Source organism: Notamacropus eugenii, chromosome 5 (assembly GCF_028372415.1).
Source record: "Notamacropus eugenii isolate mMacEug1 chromosome 5, mMacEug1.pri_v2, whole genome shotgun sequence".
In the NCBI taxonomy this organism is placed as follows: Eukaryota; Metazoa; Chordata; class Mammalia; order Diprotodontia; family Macropodidae; genus Notamacropus; species Notamacropus eugenii.
The window spans coordinates 181,930,867-181,954,616 of NC_092876.1; the positions used below are offsets into that span (position 1 = coordinate 181,930,867).

Here is a 23,750-nt window from a genome sequence, read left to right on the forward strand (position 1 = left end):
ATTTAGGAGACATATAGGGTAGGTCATGTTGTATCCGAACAAAAGGCACCGACACAGTAAAGTCTACAGAACAGCCAGTCTATCCAGCATAACAGGCTAATATTATGATTACTAATAATCCCTCCATTCCTCCATTGAACAATTGATGTAGACATAATTCATAGCAATTTCTTGGATCTTGCCAAATCTAATGGAGCACAGGTAGGTTACTATGAAATTTAATTTTCACTAATCTACTGAGGAACAGGAAGGCATAGAGGGCATGATGCATGATACTTACCTTATTCATATATATATCTCTATTAGGAATGACTAAACTGTATCAGAGAGAATAGAGAACTCATCATACCTTTGCCTGACATTTGAGTGGAACTGGAAAGGAAAACATTTCAAGATTCAGAAATGGCAGCCCCCTAGGTAGTTCTGAACAAGGTGCTGCTTTTTCTTCTCATAGCTTCATGTTTTCCAGCAAATGCAAAAGGACCTAAAAATGGAAAGAAATTTGCCACAGTGGTTAGAGTTCTGGGCCCTTACTTACTAGATACTTAACTAGCTGTGGGACTCTGAACAAGTCACTTAACTTGTCTGCCTCAGTTTCCTCAACTATAAAATGGGTTTAATAACAAATCCTACTTCTCGGAGCTGTTGTGAGATAATATTTATAAAAGTGCTCAGCACAGCGCACAGAGTAGATGCTATATAAATGCTTATTTCCTTCCCCTCACCCCAACCCCCATAAAATCCCACAGTTGGAAAAGACTTAAGAAATCATTTAGTGCAACTATAAACCATTTCCCTATCCTATCTAATAATAAGTAGAGTGGCAATCTGACATAGCAGTCATACTGGTCCTAGGGTCAGGAAGACCTGGGCTGGAATCCTGCCTCAGAACTTCCTGGCTAGCTGTGTGACCCTGCATAGTCACTTGACTGAAAATGAACCTTGCTTTTCTCATCTACAAAATGGTGATTAATAATAACACATACCTCACAAACTTGTGTGAACAAACATCAAATACAAAATTTAAATGAGATCCACAGATATGAACTAATAAAAAAATAATAATGGGCATTAAGAGAGTGCTTTATAGTTTGCAGAGCATTTGCTGAATCTCATTGGAGGTACATTTACAACACTGAGGTAGAGGTTATTATTCCCATCCGACAGATGAGAAAACTGAGGCTCTGAGAGACAGCTAGTGAATGAATGGTTGAATGAATGAATGAAAAAAAGTATAGCTGTTTATTGTATGTAAACCTGGTGCTAAGTGATGCTGGTACAAATGAAATTTTAAAAAGGAAGGTACCTTCTGCTTTCAGGGGGTTCAGAAATGGGAGAAATAGCATATTAGAAAGTTTCAGATGCAAGTCAGATGAAATAGTTCAGTGGTACTCAGGTTGCTGAGGCAAAGCAGATGATAATGTTATTTGCTTTAGTGTGACATCAATAAAACTATATCTTTTTCTGATTTTGAGTCATTTCATGGTGCCAAGGATATTGAGCTTTCTTTTCTATCTCTTCATTAGCTTATAAGGTAGGGGTATAGATAGGGGTGAGCCAGGGGAAGCTATAGGAACCTCCAGAATCAATCCCCAGGTTGCAACTCCCAAAAGACTTTCCCATATATAATGGTGTTAGGGACAGGTTTGGTGGTCTGGAGGCACTATTATTCCTGGGTTATTGATGGCAGACATGAATGGTACTAGGGCTGGTGGTCCCCTTCTCCATAAGGATTGCCACCTTGGATGATAGTTATATACAATAAATATCAGAGGGAAAAGCCAGAACTCCCTTAACCCCAAGTCCAACACCATATTAATACACCATTCTGCCTCTTTAAACTATTCCCAAGTAGTCATCCATCCTCTGAATACCTCCAATCCTGGGGAACTCATTACCTTATTCTATAGCACATTATGTTTTGGGACCTCCTTAATTATTAGAAATTAGGAGACCAGAGTAGATAGTCTAGTTCCTGTTCAAGATCTGAGTCTAGATTTTCCTCATTGATTCTACTTTTCCCCTCTCTGGTCAAGCAGAAGAATATAATTCAGACGTGATTGCTTTAATTTCTTCCATTAAAGTGCTTTCAAATCCTGGAGATTCCTTCCATGGCCCCTTGAATCTTCCTCTCCAATGCTCTTCCTCTCATTTACGTCCAATCAACAAATACTTATTAAGCATCTATTATAGGACAGGCACTGTTCTAAGCACTGGGCATACAAAAAAGGCAAAAGATAGTCTTTGCCTCCATAGAGTTTACAATCTAATGGAGGAGCTTATCATCAAATATCCAGGTCTTCAGTCCACAGAGATCAGCAGAGTGTAGGGACTTAACTACAGATTGTAGAGTCGTAGATAGCACACTGGGTCAGGAATCAAGAAGACCTGAGTTTGGATCCAACCTCAGATATTTACTAGAGTTTTGCTGAGATATTTACCATATTTACTAACCTCTGTTTGCCTCAGTTTCCTCAATTATAAAATAAGAATAATAATAGTACCTATCTCCTAGGGTTGTTGTGAGGATGAAAAAAGATAATATTTATAAAATTCTTACCATAGTATCTGGCACATTGTAGATGCTCTCTTAATATTTATCCCCCCCCCCCCCCACATTCTTCCTGCATATCATGTAAGGATTTGGTGAAATGTGAAAAGTTCTTGGTCAAATTTAGGTTAACTCATCTTATTCAAGTTAACAAGGAGTACAAAACAACTCTCTAAAAGTAGGAATCAGCTTTCCCAGGTACTGCTTACTCTCTTTCCAACTTCCTTTTCATTCTGGATAAAGTAGAGAATGCCCTAAAGTCAGAAAAGATACCCTCTACATCCTTCTGTGCACTTCTTGTTTTTAGGGGGAAAAGAAGTTATGGCCTGAATGATCTCCATAAGCATTTCAAACTTCCATCTCATTTTGCCTCTGTAAAGCCCATGGAAGTCTATACAAAGTGTGTAGAGTGGGTCTTTCTGCATCCCTACCCCTGCTTGTGCCCATCTGTGAGAAATCACTGATTTGAGTGAGTTTATAAATAATAAACGATAAGAAGTTTCCAGGGTCTTTCCAAAAGTGCCCTCTGCTGAGGGCCTGAACTCCAAACAGTAGTTCACCCTCAGACAGGTTATTCTGACCCTTTACTATAGTAGCAACAAGGAGCCTGAGATCTTACTTGAGAAGTTTAATGTGTGGAGTGCTCTGGGAAGCAAGAGGAAGCAGAGAGACACACAGCTTCATCCCACACCTTAGAAGACAGAGTGCTGGTGAGAGCCTTAGGGTCACAGGCAGTAAGGGAAAGGCCATTTGGGATCCATAGATTTAAGTGTGGCAGGACTGGATGAACCTCTGAATTAGTCTGCTTATATGCATTTTCACTCCCTCAGAAATTCTCTGCACTTAATAAAGCATTTTAATTTAGATTTAATAGGATATCTTGTGTGTGCTAAAACAGCAAATTGGTATTTATTAATAATATATTTATTAAGGCTTAACACCTGGGCAGTAGAACTAAAAATGGAGAATGGGGATGTCTGCTATAAGGCTATTTTAATATTTTCCTTATTTGCACATTTTAATTAGCAGACAATAATGGTCTGATGAAATCCCCTAACTGCACACTTCTCATGGAATTATGGCCAAAGAGGCTGACTCTCTCAGCTTCCCTATCAAAAATCTCTTTTCTTTTTTCCTAGTGTAAGACCTGAGGTACTCTCTTTCATATATGCCCCGTCACCCACCCCTGAACATCTCTCCCAGTTCTAACTGCTCTGTTGGTCTTCTTCCATTCACAACCATAGTTTACAAGTCCATCCAATGTATTTAATTTTACTAGTCAGCCAGAGGGCACAATTAGTTCAAGGCAAAGGTTTTTAATTAAATAGGTTAGTTAGAAAAGTAGCAATAGATAATTTCTTCCATATACCTGGAGCACTGTTTACCATAAATGTACATGCGATTGGTGGAAAAGAAGTGTAGAAATATCTAGGGAACAGATGAATGGGCACACAGAAACACATGTGACCAGTGCCATTTGTAGAGGGACATAGAGGATATATATATATATATATATATATATATATATGTATGTATATATGTACACGCACATATATGAGAGAGAGAGAGAGAGAGTGTGTGTGTGTGTGTGTGGCATGTGTGGGGGTGCAATGCATTTCTCCTACATTGTAGAGCTGCTGATACTCTGATGGTGACATCATGTGGCTGCTATTGAGTGTACTCTCTACTGGCATATGGGCATGTCATATATATCCTTTCTTGCCTTATTCCTCTCTGGTCTCATATGGTCACTGCTCATCTCAAGGTTACATGTAGCTCTACTGCTGAGATTTTCTCTGCTAACAGATATTGGGCTTCATCTCTTTAGAATACATGCTGTCCTTCTTGGCTTTCTTTCGCTAGGGTGCAGTGACTAGAAAGTTTCTCTCTGATAAAAGGTGGCAAATAACTATTTACTTAGTACTAAGGCTATAAGCTACCATATCTAGTTAAAGAACCAAATCCAGACAAAATACACCCAAGTTAAGATTAAGTTAAACTTCTAAATTGCTCTTATGTGGGGTTGAAATGCAGTTTTTTTATCCAAAATTTGGGTTTAAAAATATTTGATCTAGAGCAAAAGTTTCATTACATAATATTCTCTCTGTTAGAATAGAGGTCTCTCGGGCAATGAGGAGGACTCAGTTTACTTCTCTAACCCTTCACTATATATCAAGGCTAAGTTCTTCCTAGTCTGTTTGGAATTTTCTTTTCTTTTTTAAAAAATTTATTTTATTTTCAATTCATGAAATTTCCCTAACATAGTGCACTAAAAGAGATGATTGCACATGAAACTGCAAATCTACCATGTACAATTTACTATTCCTTTCAAATGTACAGCACAGCTATCATGTAATTTTGTTTTTCCCCTTTTTTCTTCCCTCATCCTCTCCCTAGAGATGGCTATCATTAGATACAAATATGTGTATGTGTATACACATATATGCAAGCATACTTCTATTTATCAGTTCTTTCTCTGGATGCAGATAGTGTCTTTCTTCATGTTCTTTATTTTTATTTTGTGCATTTATAGTAAACAAAATGACTTAGTTGCCAATTTTCTTAGTTATTATCTAGCTATCATCATCATCATTATCTTATATGACATTATCTCAGAGACTCATCCTCTCTTGGGTTCTCTTCAGTTCATCAATAACCAAATTTAGGACTCAGAACTAAATCTCATGCACTAGAGGGGGCCAGACCAATGCAGAGTAACTGAATAAACTTAAATGGGTACTTATTTAATCATTGAATGAATCAAGATTTGACCAAATTTAAAACAAAATCTCTTACATGACTTGTGACCCTAAAATATCAGAATCATGGAATCGAGAGGTGATGTAGTCCAACTCCTTTGTTTCATAGATGAGATAATTGGGACAGAGAGATCAAGCCAACTCATTCTCCTTTTGGATAACTCTAATTATTATTATTTTTTTAATTTTCCCTGACATCAGGGCTAAATTCTTCATAACTTCCACCCATTGCTCCTGAATATTTCATCCAGGGTAAAATTGAACAGCTATAAATCTTCTTCAACATCACCAACTTCCAAATACTTGGCCACAGTTATGTACTCCCTGAAACTTCCTTTCTTTAGGCTAAACATCCCTCATTCATTCAATTTATCTTTAAATGCCACAGGCTCACTGTCTTTTATCATTCTAGTCTCTTTCCTCAAATGTTCATCATCTTATCTATGTCGTTTCTCAATTGTAGTACCCCAAAATGAATATAAGACTCAGAATATGTCCTAAAATACCAGAGAAAATAGCCAGGTCTGAACATCCCAGAGACAATGGTGGGAACTTCAGACTCATACTAATGTAGTCAAAATAGGAATAAAGTTCTCACGTTGTAAAGTCCTTGTCCTTACATAGACTATAGAGATATCTTTTGCAAATATCCCATAGAACCATTGGAATCCACTATCTAACAAAAAGAAAACATTCTTTGCATACTCATAGTCACTGTACTTCAGCATACCATCCTACTAATACATGTAGAAAGGACTCATGAGAAATTGACATGGTGATGGCACCAGGGTTAGGGGCTTCATATTTGGAGCAACCTTTGTTTCTGCCCTGATACTCTTTTCTATGCTGGGCTGCTTCCTTTGGACTTCTGATAAACTAATGTCTGATTCTCCTCTCAAATGCATTTAGTGTATGAGTTGTCTTTTAGTTCATTTTCAAATCATTGAGAAATTGCAAGAAAAGAAAGGACCTTGAGAGGTCTTTGAGTCCTTTGGGCAAGATTGTCTCAAATCTTTCCAGAAAATAGAAACTGTATTGATGTATCTATAGCATGGTACAGTGTTTTCTTTAAAAATGCTGCCTTTGCAGTCAGGAGGATCTTGATTTAAATCCCACGTCTGTTATGACTTGTATGACTTTGGCCAACTCACTCACTTTTTCTGGCCTCATTTTCCTCTTCTTTAATGGGAATGGGTTAGGCTAGCTGATTTTTGAGGCTTTTACAAGACTACATCTATGGCAAAGTCAGAGAATTCTTCCTAATTTCTACATATATATTTGAATATTTGCATGAAGTCCTCTCTTCATTTTTTTCTTGTCTAAGAAATAATCTCAGCACTTTTAATCCTTTTTAAATAGTCTCATGTCCTAAACATTTTTGCTGCTGCTATGTTCTTGTTTTTCTCTCAAGTCTTCTAAAACTAGATCTTATGTTCCAAAAGTCCTGGTGAGTGTGGGATAGAGTAAGATGCTTTCTTTAGAGTTCCTATGTAGACCAAGTTTAGCATATAAGATCCTTGAGAGTAGGAATAGTTTCTTTGGATTTCTGTCCCTAGAACCTAATATAGTGCCTTGCACAAAGCAGATGCTTACTAGATGCTATTTTTATATATTGACTGATCTCAGGGTTGTACTTAAATGGCTGCTTTTTAAAGAAATGACCTATCCAACTACATTGTTGAGTTAAAGTTCAACTTGGGAACTATAATAAATATACATCCATTTTGGGGAGGGGAGGAAAGGAAGGTTGTGTGCAGGGGGCTCATGGAAAGAGCCGTTTTCCCTTTATTTGGCTTAAGAAGATGTGGAATTAAGTAATTTGTGCTGAATTGGAAAGATAGCATGATATAAAGGAAGGAGAACTGGCTTCAGAATTGAAGGTTCTGGTTTCAAATCCTGCTACTGTCAGTCTGTATGGCATTGGATAAGTACCTAACATTGCTGGACCCCAGTTTACTCATGTGTAAAATGAAGGGCTTGGAATGGATGACTCTTCCAACTTTAAATCAATGATCCTGTAAGATAGTTCTGCCTCTTTAGCTTTTCTCTGCTATTGATATTCTTTTTAAGACTGCTCAGAACTCTGGTCCCACAATCCTTTGTCTGAATGGGACAAGGTTGTCCCCTGTTGCAATGCACACCAGGCTTTTTTCCTTCATTTCCCACTTTTGGACCTAAGAGATAAGGTGGCCTTTCTTATCTGCGACTTGGATATGTGTAGATGGCCTGGTCATCAAATATGCAGACAAAACAAAGCTTGGAAGGATAACTGAGTCAAATAAAACCAGGATCCTAAAGGATCTTTACAAGCTAATGCATAGGAATAAGTCTAATATGATGAAACAAATAGAGATAATTATAAAATCTCACACTTGAGTACAAAAAGACAACTTCACAAGTATAAGATGGAACAGGCATTGGTAAACCACAATTGTTCTAGGGAAAAAAGGAGATCTGAGGGTTTTAGTTTGACAGAATAACCAAAAGAGCTCTTTTGGAGGGTGCATTAAAAAGTTCATAGGTTATAAGCTTAGGCTACTCCATCCTCATCAAACGTCATCAGGAAGATTGTCTAAGCACCATGGTTTAAGGTGGCCATTGATAAACTGGAGACTGCCCAATGGTGGACAACCAGTATGGTGAAGGACCTCAAAGCCATGATATATGAAAATGGGTTAAAGGGATGTCTGGTGTATTTAGTGAGAAAAAAAGACTTGGGGGTTATGTTGTCTGTCATGTTGAAGGAGGATCTAGCCTTTTCAATTTGGTCCCAGGTGGCAGAACCAGGAGCTATGGGTGGCAGTTGCAAAAAAGCAAATTTAGGCTTGAAGTCCAGAAAAATTTCCAAACAATTCATACTAGCCAAAGAAATGGGCGGACCAGAGAAGTGGTGGGTTCCCCTTCCTTGGAGATTTTTAAGCATAGGAAATTTCATTTGTTGTTTATGTTATATGGGTATTCTTTTTGTGTATGGGTTGTACCAAAGGAATACTGAGGTCCCTTCCAAATCTCAAATGGCATACCTCCATGTATATGTATATAAAAGAGATAATAAAAGAGAAAATGTAGAAGCGGTGGAATCTTTGTTGTTTGTTTTGTCACAGACTTCTTTTCACCCTCTAATGTTTACTCTATACAGTTTTCTTCCTACAGCAGGTCATCACATTTAATCCAATGCTAGCCAATGCATCATGCAATCCATCCTTTATTCCATAAGTTATTTGGCATTCATTTTTCTTTCTTCACTGATCTTTTTACTATCAGCTTCTGAAACATTCTGCCTACATGCTACACAAATTCAGAAATCTTTTCCCCTTTATGCTAAGTTTAGGGACATCTCTACCCCAAATGTTCATATGGACTATTTGTGCCTGACCTGTGGTAGAACATTCTAAGCTCATATTGATGTGATCAACAACAGTTGTACATCCTGTACCTTGATCCCAACATGATAATAACATTTTGATCCTCTTTGGAAAAGGATAACAAGCAACCTTCCAGTCAAATGTTAGAAAACTGAACCAAGACTTTTTGAGCTTTCTTTTGTCCTCCAAATTAAGTCTCTGTTCTTTGTAACCATTCTAGCATGGTGACTTCATGGTCCATTGACTTCAGAATGAGTGTCATCCTTTTAAAGTTTTCCACAGACTAAGTTTTTCCTCACATCAGTCCCTGGCCACCATTGTAGTATTTCACTGCCATATCCCGTCGAGGACCCAATTGATTTCTCATCAGACAAAGAAACCTCTGAGAAACTTTCCAGTTTAGAGTACCATGCTTTGAGAAACCTAAGAACCCATCAGCTATTAATCATATATATATATATATATATATATATATATATATATGTAATCTTTCTCCAGGGGCATTAGCACTGTGAGGTCATCAGCCTTCTAGTTCTTCCTCTCTCCCCTAGCAAGCTTTGATTCCATGTAGTCTTTTCACATCTTTACTGAAATGTCTTGTTATCAGTTTCTGAAAATTTTCCAAACCTTTATTTCACCATGGATTTTAGAATAGTCTACTCACTCAAATAATTTACAAAAAACAGAATTTGATCAATCTCCTCATATTCATTTAATAAGTGAGTTATATCTCCTCAAGGTCTACAGTACCACCTAAGGCACTTTTAGAGTCCTTATCTCTTAGGTCATGAGACAGTACTTTTTCTAGCAGAGCTGCGTATGCATATAGGAGCAGGACTCTGTATCAATATTTTAAAGATTCAATATCCACATTGCTCATTTTAATTTAATTTGTACTCATATTGGACACAATTATCTAACACATATCAGTATTTAAACATACAATTATTCAAGTTAGCTGAAATCAACTAGTGTGATCTATATTATACACCCCGTCCCATACCTCCATACCCCAAACACACTGGAAAACTCTGTTGTCCAAACATAGCCTGAGAAAAAAAATTCTGTAGTGAATATCTGCAGTACTAGGGAATCCAAACTGAACATTTCAGACAATTGCCAAAAATATGGCACCTGGGGTCACAACCCTTTTACATATGTAGCTCTGAGAAAATCCACCCCAGTTTTGTGGTACTCTTTAGGGCTTCATTGGCTTAAAACCATAGATTAGAAACTCCGACCATTGTGTTTGCTTTTATTAATCAACTGTAGGACACAAATAAGTTAAAGTTCAGATGTTTATATAGCATATTATACAGAATAATAAGAGTGTAGATAGAGCTTTTCTTCCACAAACCCACTCTTTCAAGAATGCATACAGTGTCAGTAGAAAAAGTGAACTCTATTAGAAAAATCATAGATTAGATACACTGTTGATGGGGTTGTGAAATGATCTAACCATTCTGGAGAGTAATTTGGAACTATGCCCAAAGGGCTATAAAACTGCATGCCTTTTGACCCAGCAATACTGCTACTACTAGGTTTGTATGCCAGAGAGGTTAAAAGGGAGAGGGATAGGAACAGGAAGGGAGAGGGAAAGGGAGAGAGAGAGGGAGAGGGAGGGAAGGGAAGGGAGAGAAAAAGGGAAGGGAAAGGAAAGGGAAGGGAAGGGAATGATTATTATGGAAATATGTTTTACATGATTGTATTTGTATAACTTAGGTTGTTTTTTTTTGTCATGAGGGAGGGAGAGAATTTGGAACTCTTTTAAAAAATAATGTTGAAATTGTTTTTACATGTAATTGTGGGAGAAAATATTATTTAAAACAGAAAAGCATAAATTAGAAAAGTATGCATAGAGAAAACATGGTCTAGGACCATGAACATGTCCCAGAGGGGTGCACACATAGAGAACACTGAGATAGGGCACACATAAGATAGTGAATATATGTGGCCATGGTGAACATATAGAGGTACACATATGTAGGAAATGTGTAGCTAGTGCATACAAATGAGAAACAGCTCATGCCTCCTAATCTTCAGGAAGGTTGCTTCCTTCCAATGATCTTATCAAGCTGCTCTTTATCTGTACATAAGCTGGAACTGTCATTTGAGTATGGTATGTTGCCTCCACTAGACATTACTTTGCTGTCTAATGATCATATATCTGCACTGGTTTTGTGGCTGCTGGGTTCTGCTTTATTGTCAATTTTTGAATTTTACCTATTCAACTCACATGCTCCATATTTTGTCTCCTGTTTGGAGAGTCATTGTCAGTGTTATAATCCACCACACTCATCTAAAGTCCAAAAGTCAAGAAGGGTTTTCTCAAGCTAAGAATTTGTTCATTTTTCTTTTTTAAACAGAATTGTGTCTGGAGCTGAAAGCAGTCCTTTGTTTCCAAACAACTAACTTGCTTAAAGTTAGAATTCCCAAGGTACTCTTAGGCTTAAATCCTTTTCTTCCTATTTTCAGTATACCATTAGTATCTCCACAACAATCATATGAAATAAGTTCGATTATTATATTTATTTTATATAAGAGAAAACTGAGATAGGTAAATTAAGGTAATTCTGTGATTTGTTCAAGCATATCATATTGTCAGTAAAAAAAAATGTATAACTTTATTATTGTCCTCTTTCAAGTATTTTGAGGATGTATATAACAGAAAACTCAAACTTTTGTTGTTTCTTACAATCTTTCCTAAATATACCTCATTCAGATAATTTTCCTTTTTTTGGCAGATGCTCATTTGGAGTATTGTCACAGATGTCTGATGGTCTGATGATGATTTTTGGTTCCTTTGGACATACAATGAAACTAACTTGGCCAATACCTTTATTTCCATAAAACATTATAGGGGCTATGGAATTTGAATCCAAATGTAGTAGCTCCAATGTCTTTGACTGAGAAAATGGCTACATTCTTGGCAGATATTTCCATTTTTTAAAGTGTTATCCTTCTAGTTTCATCCTTAAATAATTTTATAGTGATCTGGCTTAATTGGCTGGCTCTCTTACCAAGTTTCCTTACTGTTGTTAAGGTGATACTATATGTAACTTTCCGTTATTGTCCTTCATAAGAAATGAGGTTGTGTTTTTTTTTAAACCAGTGTGCCCTTGGATGCCACATCTTTCCTTGTGACAATGATACTCTGTGCTAGATTTTTTTTGGACTCCTCTGGTCTCTTATTATTATTAATTTATATTAGTCAAATTTTCTTATGAAGTGGTCATAATCTGTCTCTGCCTATTGTATGTTTCTATCCCTTTTCTTTTCTGGCTTCAAAAACTTTTTTAAAAAATGATTCAAGTTGGAGCTGTTTTAATTGTGTTCAATATCATTGTCTCAGTTTTACTCTTTCTTCTGGTATTGATTTTGATCTTTGCTCTAATAAGTTGAAGTTCTGACTGTTCTCAGAGAGATGATTCAGAAAGGACTCCCACATGGCTAACTAGCCATTTCCATCGTTGGAATATAATCCATTTTATTTTTTAGGATCTTCAATATTTGTCATGTTCAGTACCTCTTAGTATTCATCTTTAAGGAAATATTTACAATATATAAATTTGAGGCTTCTGTGCAGTCTGTAAGCCTTTGCTTACTTTCTTAATCCAGAATCATACTTTCCAACATGTTTTTCATTATACTATCCTCAACTTTGTATTAATTTGGAAGGATTTCTTGAGCTCTTCAGGTATTTCTTTACATTCTTAACTCTGTAACAGATATTGGAGCATAAGTTACAATTAATTTCATATTGGGTTTTTTTGGAGATGTTCATTATATACATGGCCAAGTGTCCCGTAAAATTATGTTTCTTGGTTCTTCTGGACACACAATAAAACTAACTCTACCAACTCCTTTATTTGCCTCGGAGTCATCATTTTATTTAGCTTTATTTTTGTCTCTTGGTTTCATAGATAGAAGAGTGGCTCTCAGCCATTGTGGGATAATGGAAGCCTTTGGCAGAACCCTGTGGATCCCTTTTCAGAATAATGTTTTTCAACACATAAAATCCTAGGATTATAAAGGATGTGTGTGTGTGTGTGTGTGTGTGTGTGTGTATCCACCAAAAGCCTAAAACTTTTGTTGTTTCCTACCTTGATCTTTCCTAGTTTTACTTGATCTAGATATATCTGTATGTATATGTATACACACATATATACATAAATACATATGTGTGTGTGCTACATAGGATTATGAAGGGAATTATATTTAAATTAAGTTATTGATATATATCTATATGTATTAAACTTTATAGACCCCAGGTTAAGAATCCCTCAGAGCAAGAATATAATAATTGGCATATTTCAATTTCTTCTAATTTTTATGTCTCCCTGTCTACCTCACATTTATAACATAACCTAACATAATGACAGTTTTGTTACTACTACTACTAATAGCACACTAATAAAAAAAGCAGCTAACCATACACTACTTTAAGGTTTTCAATAGATGGCCTAAACACTGTGATTTTTAGTCTTTTCTCTTTTCTGTCACTCTGAAACCATCCCTTCAGAAGTGAGAGAAGACCACATGGACTGCAAGCCATTTGGTATTCTTTGTTTCATCACCTAATGGCTTGTCTCCTGGCTATTTGCTTCCCCGCAGTTTCCTAGGCTGGTTCTTGGGAAGAAGATGCAGTCAGTTGCTAAACCTGTATACACCTGCTTTCTGGGGAGCTCTCTAACAAGAGGTGCACTCTACCGCAGCAGTTTTTCATCTCTCAAGGTATCTTCAGTGTCAGCTAATACTTTGTCCATCACTGAGCAGGGGAGGTCAAGGGGAGCTCTGGCAAATATTTGACAACTGACTTTCTGAACAAATGTACCCATGACACACTTTTAAGTTTAATCTGTGTTATTAACATTGTCTCCACCAAGTTTAGACATAAAATAAAATAATAAACCAAGCCCCGATTTTTACTGATTGCTGTTTTACGAAGTGTAAAAGACACGGAAAATTTAATTATCAATTCTTGCCAGGCTATTGGAGCTGGCTCCAGCATATCCCTAGGAACGGCCATTTTTCTTTCAGGAAACTTTTTCAGCCACATCTACCATACATTGGACAGGGACAGCGGTGGGATTTGGGAGAAGCATGTGTTCCCTCATGTTGTTAGTAAGCCCTTTTCTGGAAATACAATGTTATAGTTCTTTTTTGAAGCACTTTGCTTAGAATACAATGGGACCTCAGCTCTGGTTTATACCATGGTCAAGCATCCCGTGTTATTCTGCTCATGTGGGCATGAGAGGCACTGTGCATGGTATCACCTGTCCCCAGAAGGAGTGGTCTGTAACTCTTTTAACCAATTATTTCAATCAAAGTCTAGGAACCACTTCCCCTCAGTCAGGCGCAACAGAAGCTGGCAGATGCACAAGCTAAGGAGATCACATCTGTACTTTTAATGCCCTCTCTTTCATTTCCTCCTCTCACTACATCAGTTCAGCTCTCATTTGCTGTCATCATCATCATCATCACTGAAATTCACATAGTGCTTTGCAAAGCCCTTTGCAAATATTATAACATTTTATCCTCACAGCAACCTTGAGACGTAGGTCCTATTATTATACCCATTTTACAGTTGAGGAAACTGAGGTAAACTGAAGTTTAGGTTAAGTAACTGGTCTAGGTTCACATAGTTAGATTTGAACTCAGGTCTTCTTAACTCTGTGCCCATTGTGCAACCTAGGTACTTGTCATGATCGGAAGCCCAATTCAATTATGAGTTCTTAATCTATCCCCAAACCTGAAGCAAGTATCCCAAGGGCTTTATTTCCTCAAGTAGAAAAGGAGATGAACATGAACGGAACTGTGATGAGGATACAGCTTTTAACCTGGGCATTGGCAAATGAGTCAACTGGACTGGAACAGAGCTTGAGTGGAGATGAGTGATGATTCACCACTCAAAATGTAAAAGAAAGTTTGGCTTTGATACTAAAATAAATAGGGAGCTACTGAAGCTTCTTGATTAAAGGACTGACATAGTTAGATATAGTCTTTAATCTATCTCTTATACTATTAGTTGACCCTGATATTTTTTTTAGTTCAGTATCTATTGTCTCTCTAAATGTGTTATAAATTAAGATCTTTCCCAGGTCTTAATTTGACTGACACAAAGCTAACTCAGTGATTAAGGTTAAGTAAGAAATGAAGTAAAGAATGTCCTCGTTTAACTAGTAAATTAAAAAAAAAAATCAATCTGGGAGGGAAAGATCCTCAGGGTTTCTGGCCAAAACAGAAACAATTACTATTTATACTCACCCTGAGCAATTAGGGCCCTAACAATGACCAAATAAGGCTTGGGCTGTGACCTATTGTTGGCCAATCAATGAAAGTCAGGGTAATTTGGGTTTAAGGGCCTTACACTGCATCCTGGGCCTTCTCCAGTCATCCTGATCTATATTGTACTCTGGACCCAGATGGTTCTGGAGGAGAGAGTGAGGCTGGTGACTTTGCATAGCCCTGCCTCACTTAAATCCCATTTTACTTGCAAATCATTGCCTTCCTGATGTGGCCCTCTTCCTGAACAAAGAACAAAAAATAGCAATAAGCATGTCATAAACTCTTTGAGGACAATAATCGTCCATTTATTGTATTTTTTGTACCCACCCTCATGCTTTTTATGTAGCAAATGCTGCTGTGAAGAATGAATGAATATTAGCCTGGCTATTTTTTTAGATATAATTGTTGTGTGCATGGATATGGAACCACCTAAGATTGTGTAACATTGTCTGGGGGAGATATATATTACAGTAGACAAGGCACTGAACTTGAAGACTTGAATTCAAATCCTACCTCAGATACTTATTAGCTGTGTGACCCTGGTCAACTCATACCTTCTGTCTGACCTAGTTTCCTCATCTGAAAATAAGAATCATAAAAAACACCTACCTCACATGGTTCTGAGCATCAATTGAGATAGCACATGTAAAGCACTTTGGAAACCTTAAAGTGCTATATAGATGTTAGGTATTGTTATTATTATATTAACAACCTTTCCAGGAAGGACAGAACTATATACTTGAAAACTGCATACAAGGCACCTGGAAGTGAAGTGAATTTAATGGAGCCAGAAAAGTCAGTGAAATGGTGAAGAATGCGACTCTGGTGCAGGTTCCAGTATGACCATGAATTAATCGATAATCATAAAACTTGTACTTTTGAGGTGCTTTCTGGTTTACAAAGTGCTCGGTTCACAGCACTGCTATGAAGCAGGGAAGGCAGGTGCTATTATCTTCAATGTCCAAAGAGGGAAACTGAGACTCAGAGTACATTGCTTGTCCCGTAGATGAAAGAGCCAATTTCAGTTCCTAATGATCGCCATTGTTATTCAGTCATTTTAGTCATGTCCGACTCTTCATGACCCCATTTGGGGTTTTCTTGGCCAAGATACTAGAGTGTTTGCCATTTCCTTCTTTTCTAGATGAGTAAATGGAGGGAAACAAGGAGGTTACTGATGAGTAAACAGAGATAAACAAGTGACTTGCTCAGGGTCACAGAGCTAGTATCTGAGGCTGGATTTGAATTTAGGAAGATGAGTTTTCTTGATGCCAAACCAGTGCTCTATCCACTGCACCACCCAGCTGTCTCTCCTAATGATAAACAGACCTTCTTTACACCATTCCACCCTGTCTTTCACATGGGGGTAATAGCATAATAAAATGAGCAGAACTCTGGATTTGAAATAAGAAGGTTTTCAGGTGTGTTCTCTACAACTTACTATCCAAAGCAACTTTGGCCAGATCACTTTGAACTGCAACTTTGTATCTTTACCTTTAAAATAAAAAGATAATAAGTTATTTCTAAGGGACACTTCAGCTTTAAAATTCAATTTAAAAACTTAATGTATGCCATGGTGACTAGAGTCAAAATGTACAGAAGGAAGCATGGAATCATAAGATCCTAGAACTGGAACAAGAAGGGAACTCAGACACCTTCTAGCCCAAGCCCTCTTTTTTTTAATTATTTGAATTTTTAAAAAGTTATTTTTTTACAAAAAATTCTCTTTTGCTCTTAAACTCCCCTTCTCCCAATTTAGCAATAGAAAAGAAAAACTATTCATAATCAAATGAAACAAATCCCCACTTTGGCCACATCCAAATATATATGTCTCCTTTTCTGTTTGAAGTCAGTCACCTCTCCTGCAGGAGGATTTTTCAATCTTGGTTTCTGTAGACTTGTGGGATATACAGCTAATAAATGTTTGAGGGAGGATTAAAATTCAGTTCTAGCACTCCAAGTCTAGCACTTACCGACTATGCTACCTGACTAGTGCCCTCCTCCTCCAAATAACTCTGTATATATTTTCTGTTTACTTATCTATGTGAAAGGCAGAGAGGCACAGTGGGTAGTGAGCTAGCCTGGTAGAGCAAAGGTCAAGCATTACCTTCTGCACATGCCAGCAGACACGTGTCTGCCCTTAGCAAGTCACTTAGACCCTCACTGTTCTAGGCAGCTCTAAGGGTACAATTTTCTTATCTAGGAGTCCCCAATATCAATGAAATCACAGATTTAGTTAAAATGTACTGCCTATGTCCATGATGTTTCCCTCAAATAGAATGCTAAGTTTCTTGAGATCAGGGAGATCATTTTTTTTTTTTTTTGCTCATTTGTCCTCAGCATCTGACACACTATATGACAATCCAATTCTTTGTGACCTCTTTGGGGGTTTTCTTGGCAAAGATAGCAGAGTGGTTTGCCATTTCTTTCTCCAGCTCATTTGACAGATGAGGAAACTGAGGCAAAGGGGGTTAAATGACTTACTCTGGATCACACATCTAGACTTTTAATATTTAATGAATAAATGAATGAATGAGTGAGTGAATGAAAAAAGACCCCTCTGAAATGACTCTACAACCTGAACCAGTCTTGAAAGGATGCCAAGCATTAATGCAAGCCTAGACCAATAAGTTGGGTTCTTTCCAGGTACAAGCAAGGGGACAATTCTAGATAATGCTTGGGAGCTCAGAGTGTGACCCTCTCATTTAATACACTCACTGGTCTGAAAGATCTTACCCAAACCACCTTCTTTTTCCCTTGGGATTGTCCATTGTTCTCTAGTGTGTGATTAGAAGATTAGCTATCATTACTGTTTTATCCCAGTGAAAAGCTGGGAAAATGAACTCCCAGCAGGCCTTTCCCAAGCGTGAGTAATTCATTACCCACCTTGATTTCCACTTAAAATGTACTTTAACTACACTTCCAACTACAAACTCTAAATCACCCTGTGTTCACAAAGTCCATCATTTTTTATTTTATGGCATGGCGTTGGCATGACATAATCCCTTCCAGAGCATCTCAGAGTGCTTTTACAGATCAATAAATTACTTACCTGTGCATTGGAGAGAATGTTTGCAAGGCCAGCACAGACATTTTGTAGTCAGTCTGGCCTCCAAAAAAATTAAGCAAGGCTTTTGTAGATGGCAGCCTGTGTAGGATGGGCTGGAGGAATGGAATTTGGATAGGGTAGATAAGAGACTGGCCCCAGAAGAACTCTATGGGTAAAATTGTACCGAAAGGGTAATCTTTATCAAGATCTTATTTTAAATTCTAGTCCTCTTGCCCCTCTCACTTATAAATTTGGGGTTCTTCATAATATCAGCAATGAATAATGGATATAGAAGTACATTTTCAAATCAAACGGTAAATCATTAATCAAATGTCATGGTGACCTCTAAGGTTTAATCTCCATTTTAATATGACAGGTTTATAAATTAGAATGGTACATTTTAAGAGCCACACAAAGGCCTGGATACTCATGTCCCCTACCTCCACCTAGACCAATCTTGTTCTGGGTTTTCTTTTCTTTTTACCTTTCCTACACACACACACACACACACACACACACACACACACACACACACACACACACACACACTGCTTCTCCATTCTAATAACCTGATTTTAAATTAGCAAAGACAGAAAGGCAAACTGTGTTAATAAGAGGGAAACTGTGTGTCATATCATCCTTTTCAAGGTAAGTTCCCCTATAGGATAAGAAGCCTATATTAATAGGCAGGGATTATTCTTAGAAAACATCAAACCATTAGCGAACTGGTAAAATATATAGTTCATGAGGTAAAAAATAAATCTGTACCACTATTCAAGAAAGTAGCCCATGTCCCATCAGTGCAACTGGCCACCCATCACTAATCTTTTCAGTGGGGTCAATTCCACTGAATTTAAATTTCAGGATAATTTCTTAGGGTCACTTACTAGAAAGAGTAGAAAGGTTTCTTTGAAGTAGCCTACCTTTAACAAAGGGAAGATCCCTAAAAATGTATTAAATCCAATTATTGGGAGATGGTTGTACTATAGCAGAAAATATACTGATTTGGAGGCAGATGACCCAGGTTCAAATTCTGGCTCAATCACTTACTATCTGTGGTTGTACTTACTACCTTTAGCAAATCACTTAAGCGTGCTGGCCTCCAGTTTTCTCATCTATAAAATAAGCCCTAGATGAACTTCATATTTCCTTTTAACTTTAAATCTATGGTTTTGTGAAATATAGTAATCCCTATTATTAGGAAGTAACTCTAGTGTAGTAGAAATGGTATTGTTTCTGTGATTGGGGTAAATTAATTATGTTTCTTGAGTTTTTTCTTTTTCTCATCTGTAAAATGGGGATTATAAATACTAATAGTACTCATTTCACAATTGTAAGTTAGGATCAAATGAAATGTTATTTGGGAGAATGTTTGCAAATGTTAATATACTTTACTAACATAATATGTTAATGGAGTGTTCATTCCTTCCTAGTGTAGGAATTAATGTTATAAATTCATTTATTTTTATTATTATTACAAGTTGGGAAGCTATGTAGTAAAATGTAGGAATAGAGGTTTTGCTTGTCCCATAGACAACCAATATTAACACAAATTAATAGGACAGAAATGAAACAAAAATGTAATCAGCAAACATTTATTAAACACCTATTCTATTCAAGGCAACATGGTTTATATCAACAGAGAAATGAAAAAAATAATAAATTCCTTGTAACTTTGTATCCCACTTAAGGTAGGCAGGAACAGACATTTTTACAACTGGACCTAAGGAGACTCCCTTTTCTGAGACCTGAAATATGTTGATTTCTCTTCAAACTACCTGATTTGGAATTTAGAGGAAAAGTAGAAACCAAACATGTTTGTCTGATTTTTCTTTTGGTTTAAGGTTATTTATCATGTTTCTGGCTGACAATTCTCTCATATGAGCAAAGTCTGCAGTTTAATGTGGAAATGATCATGCAAGCAAATCATCAAATATATTGCCAATATTTTGATTATCCCTTCACTTATTTTGTTTTCACAGTGTCTCCAAAAATCATAGAGATTTCTTCAGATATCTCCATCAACGAAGGCAGCAACATCAGTCTCACCTGCATAGCAACAGGTAGACCAGAACCTACAGTGACTTGGAGACACATCTCTCCCACTGGTAAGAAAATCAAAGCGTGCCTACTGAATGGGGGTGGGGAGGAAGAGAGTGTTTGTAGTTGTGTGAAGTAATATACAGAAGGTTCAGAAAAGACATTCCCTAGCAAATGTGAACTGGGACGATGCAAATTTGGAAGGACTGTCAAAGACTTTTTTTGAAATCCTGAAAATAAATTTAAAATCATCTACAATGCTATGTTGTTGGAGACTTCAGAAATAATAATTTAAATAACTTCTCTAGTCCCCTGGTGAGTGTATTTTAAAAGTATGCCAATGGAGTATCTTAGATACAGGTTTATTATATACCAAGATTTACTGGAAATGCGATGATGCTCACTGGTAATGGTGATGTGGTGGACATGCGTACTTGGCTGTAGTAGTGGGTAAGAAAAGCAAATATATGTACAGTGATTGGTGGTAAATCAAAGTGACCATATTTCTAAAAAAAGAGAAAATTATCTAGGAATGACTAGATTACTCTGGACAAGATTGTGAACTAAGATTTTTGTAGACAAAATCCTATGGACTTGTTATCTACCTAAATCCAAAACATAAGATAGTGTGTTCCTCCTCTTTATTCTACAGAATTTAGAGAAATCTTCACTAAATTGTACTTATTTGATCAAATGTTTAGGTGAGCACAATTCAAGTGATATTTTTGGACTCTATGGCTAATGGGTAAAACAAGCCAAAAACAAAAACTTAAGGGCTTCAAGGACCAAGTTTTATGTGCCTAGAGGATGTGGAAATGTTTTGGTGAGAACAACCTTAAATGATTTCATTACTTATTCCTCATTAATATAAAGTAAATATAAAGTATGATGTTTGATGAATGATGCAAATTTTAGGCTTCTGGGGAATAAATCAGTCTGGGTGGTTTGCCTGGATATCTTATGGCCCAGTTTGAATGGAAAGAATTATTCCTAGTGTAGTCCTTCCTATAAGCTTCCAGGAATGAGTGAAATTTCTCCCTGAAGTCAGGAAATTAGTGATTCCATCTGTGTGGAGTTTTGGGGATGAAAGATTCTGAGATCCTTCAGCCATGTGAAGTTTAGTGGCACTAAGAAACAGGAAAGGAAAGACTGTTTAAGGTGGTTCAGATGTCCACTGCAGACAAAAGGGACACTCCAACTAGAACCCCAACCATAATAAAGTATAAGTAGAGGACTTGTTCCATGTTGTCTGTAAATGTAATCAGCTGAGAGCTCCTTCTCTCTTCCTCTTTTCACTCCCCCATCTGCTGAGATGGAGATTTTTTCCCCCTAAAGGTTTCCATTCCCTTACTTTCATTCTCCATTGTTTTGCTAAATATGACCATAAATGCTCTCTGAGTGTGCATAGTAAGGTATCTCTGAAAAGGATGTTATATTTTACAGAATTCATAAAATAAGCCCTAATCCTAGTTTAGTGGCAAAGTGAAGCACCTGGGGGCATGTTCTGTGGGCCATCCATCCTGTAGGTTTCATAGCTAAACTCCCAAGGGAAAAATTGAGATAGAATCTGGGTCTTTCTGTCTATCCCCCTAGATTGCCTCAGCATGTTTTTCACTTCTATTGGTTTTAATTACCAGGTGCGGATGACTGAAAGAGAAAGAAGCTAAGTGTTTTCCCTCTCAATCTCCTCAAATTTTGAGAGAGACATACTGACAGACAAAAACAGAGAGAGAAAGACAGAGACAAAGAGACAGAGACAGTGACTACAAGAAAGAGCAAGAACAAATAGAGGAGGAAATCCCACCCTAACTGACCCAAGAAGTAGAAACAGGACAGTCAGTGAAAGACAACTGTGGACTTCATAGGAAAAAGGAGAGAAAATAATCCCTTCTTCCTTCAGTCATGGTTATTTCTAGTCTCCCAAATACCAGAACGCTTTCCCTGTTGCTTCAAAGGGACAAAAACAAAGAAAGAAATGGGTGAAAACCATTGAACTTTTTTTAAAAATGTATTTATTGATTGATTTTTTTTCTCTGTATATCATTTTGGGGCAAGGTGGGAAATAATCCTTATCTGCCTCCTATATTGAACTTTTGTAACAGAGGAAATTAAGCATCTGATCCTATCTGACAAGTCTCTGCATTCTCCCCCTCCCTCAGCCTCTCTGCTGTGAGGAAGATGTGTTTTATAATCTGTTCTTTGTGAACATTATTCGGCTGCTCAGAATTCATCTTCCAGTTAGTGATCTTGTCATTTATATTGTTATAGCCACTGTTTGTATTATTATGTTGGTTCTAGGTTATTTCATCCATCCTTCATCTGTTCATACAAATCTTTTCATGTTTCTCTAAATGTCATACTGCACAGTAATATTGCATTGCATTCAAATGTTGATTTTTAATGATTCATCTCTCATTGGGGGCCCATTTTACTCCCAGTTCTTTGTCACACAAATATTGCTATTATGAATAGTTTGGTGTACATCAGACCTTTGTTTTTGTCTTTGACACTCTTGGGGTATTTATCCCAGTAGTGGTATCACTAGGTCAAAGAGGATGGGCAGTTTAGTCACTTTATTTGCATGTTTCCAGTTTGATATAGAGAATGGTTGCACCAATTCACAAACCCACTAATAATTTTTTTAATCAAAATTTGTTCCTCAAATCCAATAAATGTTCCTTCTTCTCAGTTTTGAGCCATCTTTGCCAATTTATTAGATATGACGTCAAATCTTGCAATTGATCTAGCCTGTATTTCCTTTACTATTTGTGTTTTGGACCATATTTTCACAGTCATTTTAAAATTTCAATTCTTTTGAAAATATTTGTTCATATCCTTTGACAACTTATCTAATGAGGAATGGCTCCTACTTATATAAATATCTGTCATTTTCCTATGTATCTTGAGATGTTGGGTATTTATCGGTAATTGTCCCACTCTATAGTTTTTCCTTTCATTGTTTCTTTATTGATTTCATTCATGCAAAAGACTCTTAATTTCACATAATAGAATCTGTCTATTTTGTCTTCTATGATCACTCCTATTTTTGTTTGGTTAAGCATTTTCTCCTTAACTCCAGCTGCCAAAGTTAACTTCTCATATTCTCTTCTATATAAAAAAATTATATCAACTTTTATTCAGAGATTCCATATGCATTTTAAATTTATTGCAGTATATGGTATGAGAGCTTGGCCTAAGCCTAATTTCAGCTGAATGATTTACTACTTTTCTCAGTATTTCTATTATAAAGAGAAACCTCCTATAGAGTAGTGTTTGTTCTTGGGTTGATCATGCATAGGCTACCACTTTCAATGGCTTCAGTTCCTTACATTTCTGTTCTGTTCCCCTGATCTACTTTTCATCTTTTTAACCACAACCCAATATTTTTTTATGATGATCATTTTATGCCCACAATGCTAAGTCATAGAACTCTCGAGGCTTAGAAACCGCTGTTATCATTCCCACATCTTTAACCCTGACGCTACTTCCATTAAGCAGAGGAATAAAAGAGGACACTGACACAGTTGTCATCTTGGTTTAAAGTGCGTGTGGAATTGAACAAGCAAACAGAGGTAAACCAAATCGTGTATCTGAGGTCCCACTGAGGATGGCATACTACTACAGGTATATGTGAGATGGAAGGGTAGTCCAAACTGACTTATAAAGTCTAGGGGGGAAGATCCACTCAGCTCTGCTTCGAA

General features: G+C 37.0%; 1 protein-coding gene across 3 annotated transcripts in view; it reads left to right on the top strand.

The window, feature by feature from the left end:
- Nucleotides 1-23,750, top strand: part of NTM (neurotrimin) — a 1,288,851-nt gene that overhangs the window by 1,073,600 nt on the left and 191,501 nt on the right. For all 3 annotated transcript variants that reach the window (XM_072611617.1, XM_072611615.1, XM_072611616.1), the window contains one exon: nucleotides 19,992-20,117. In XM_072611617.1, the coding sequence (XP_072467718.1) occupies nucleotides 19,992-20,117 (126 nt within the window). The remainder of the gene's footprint in view (nucleotides 1-19,991; nucleotides 20,118-23,750) is intronic.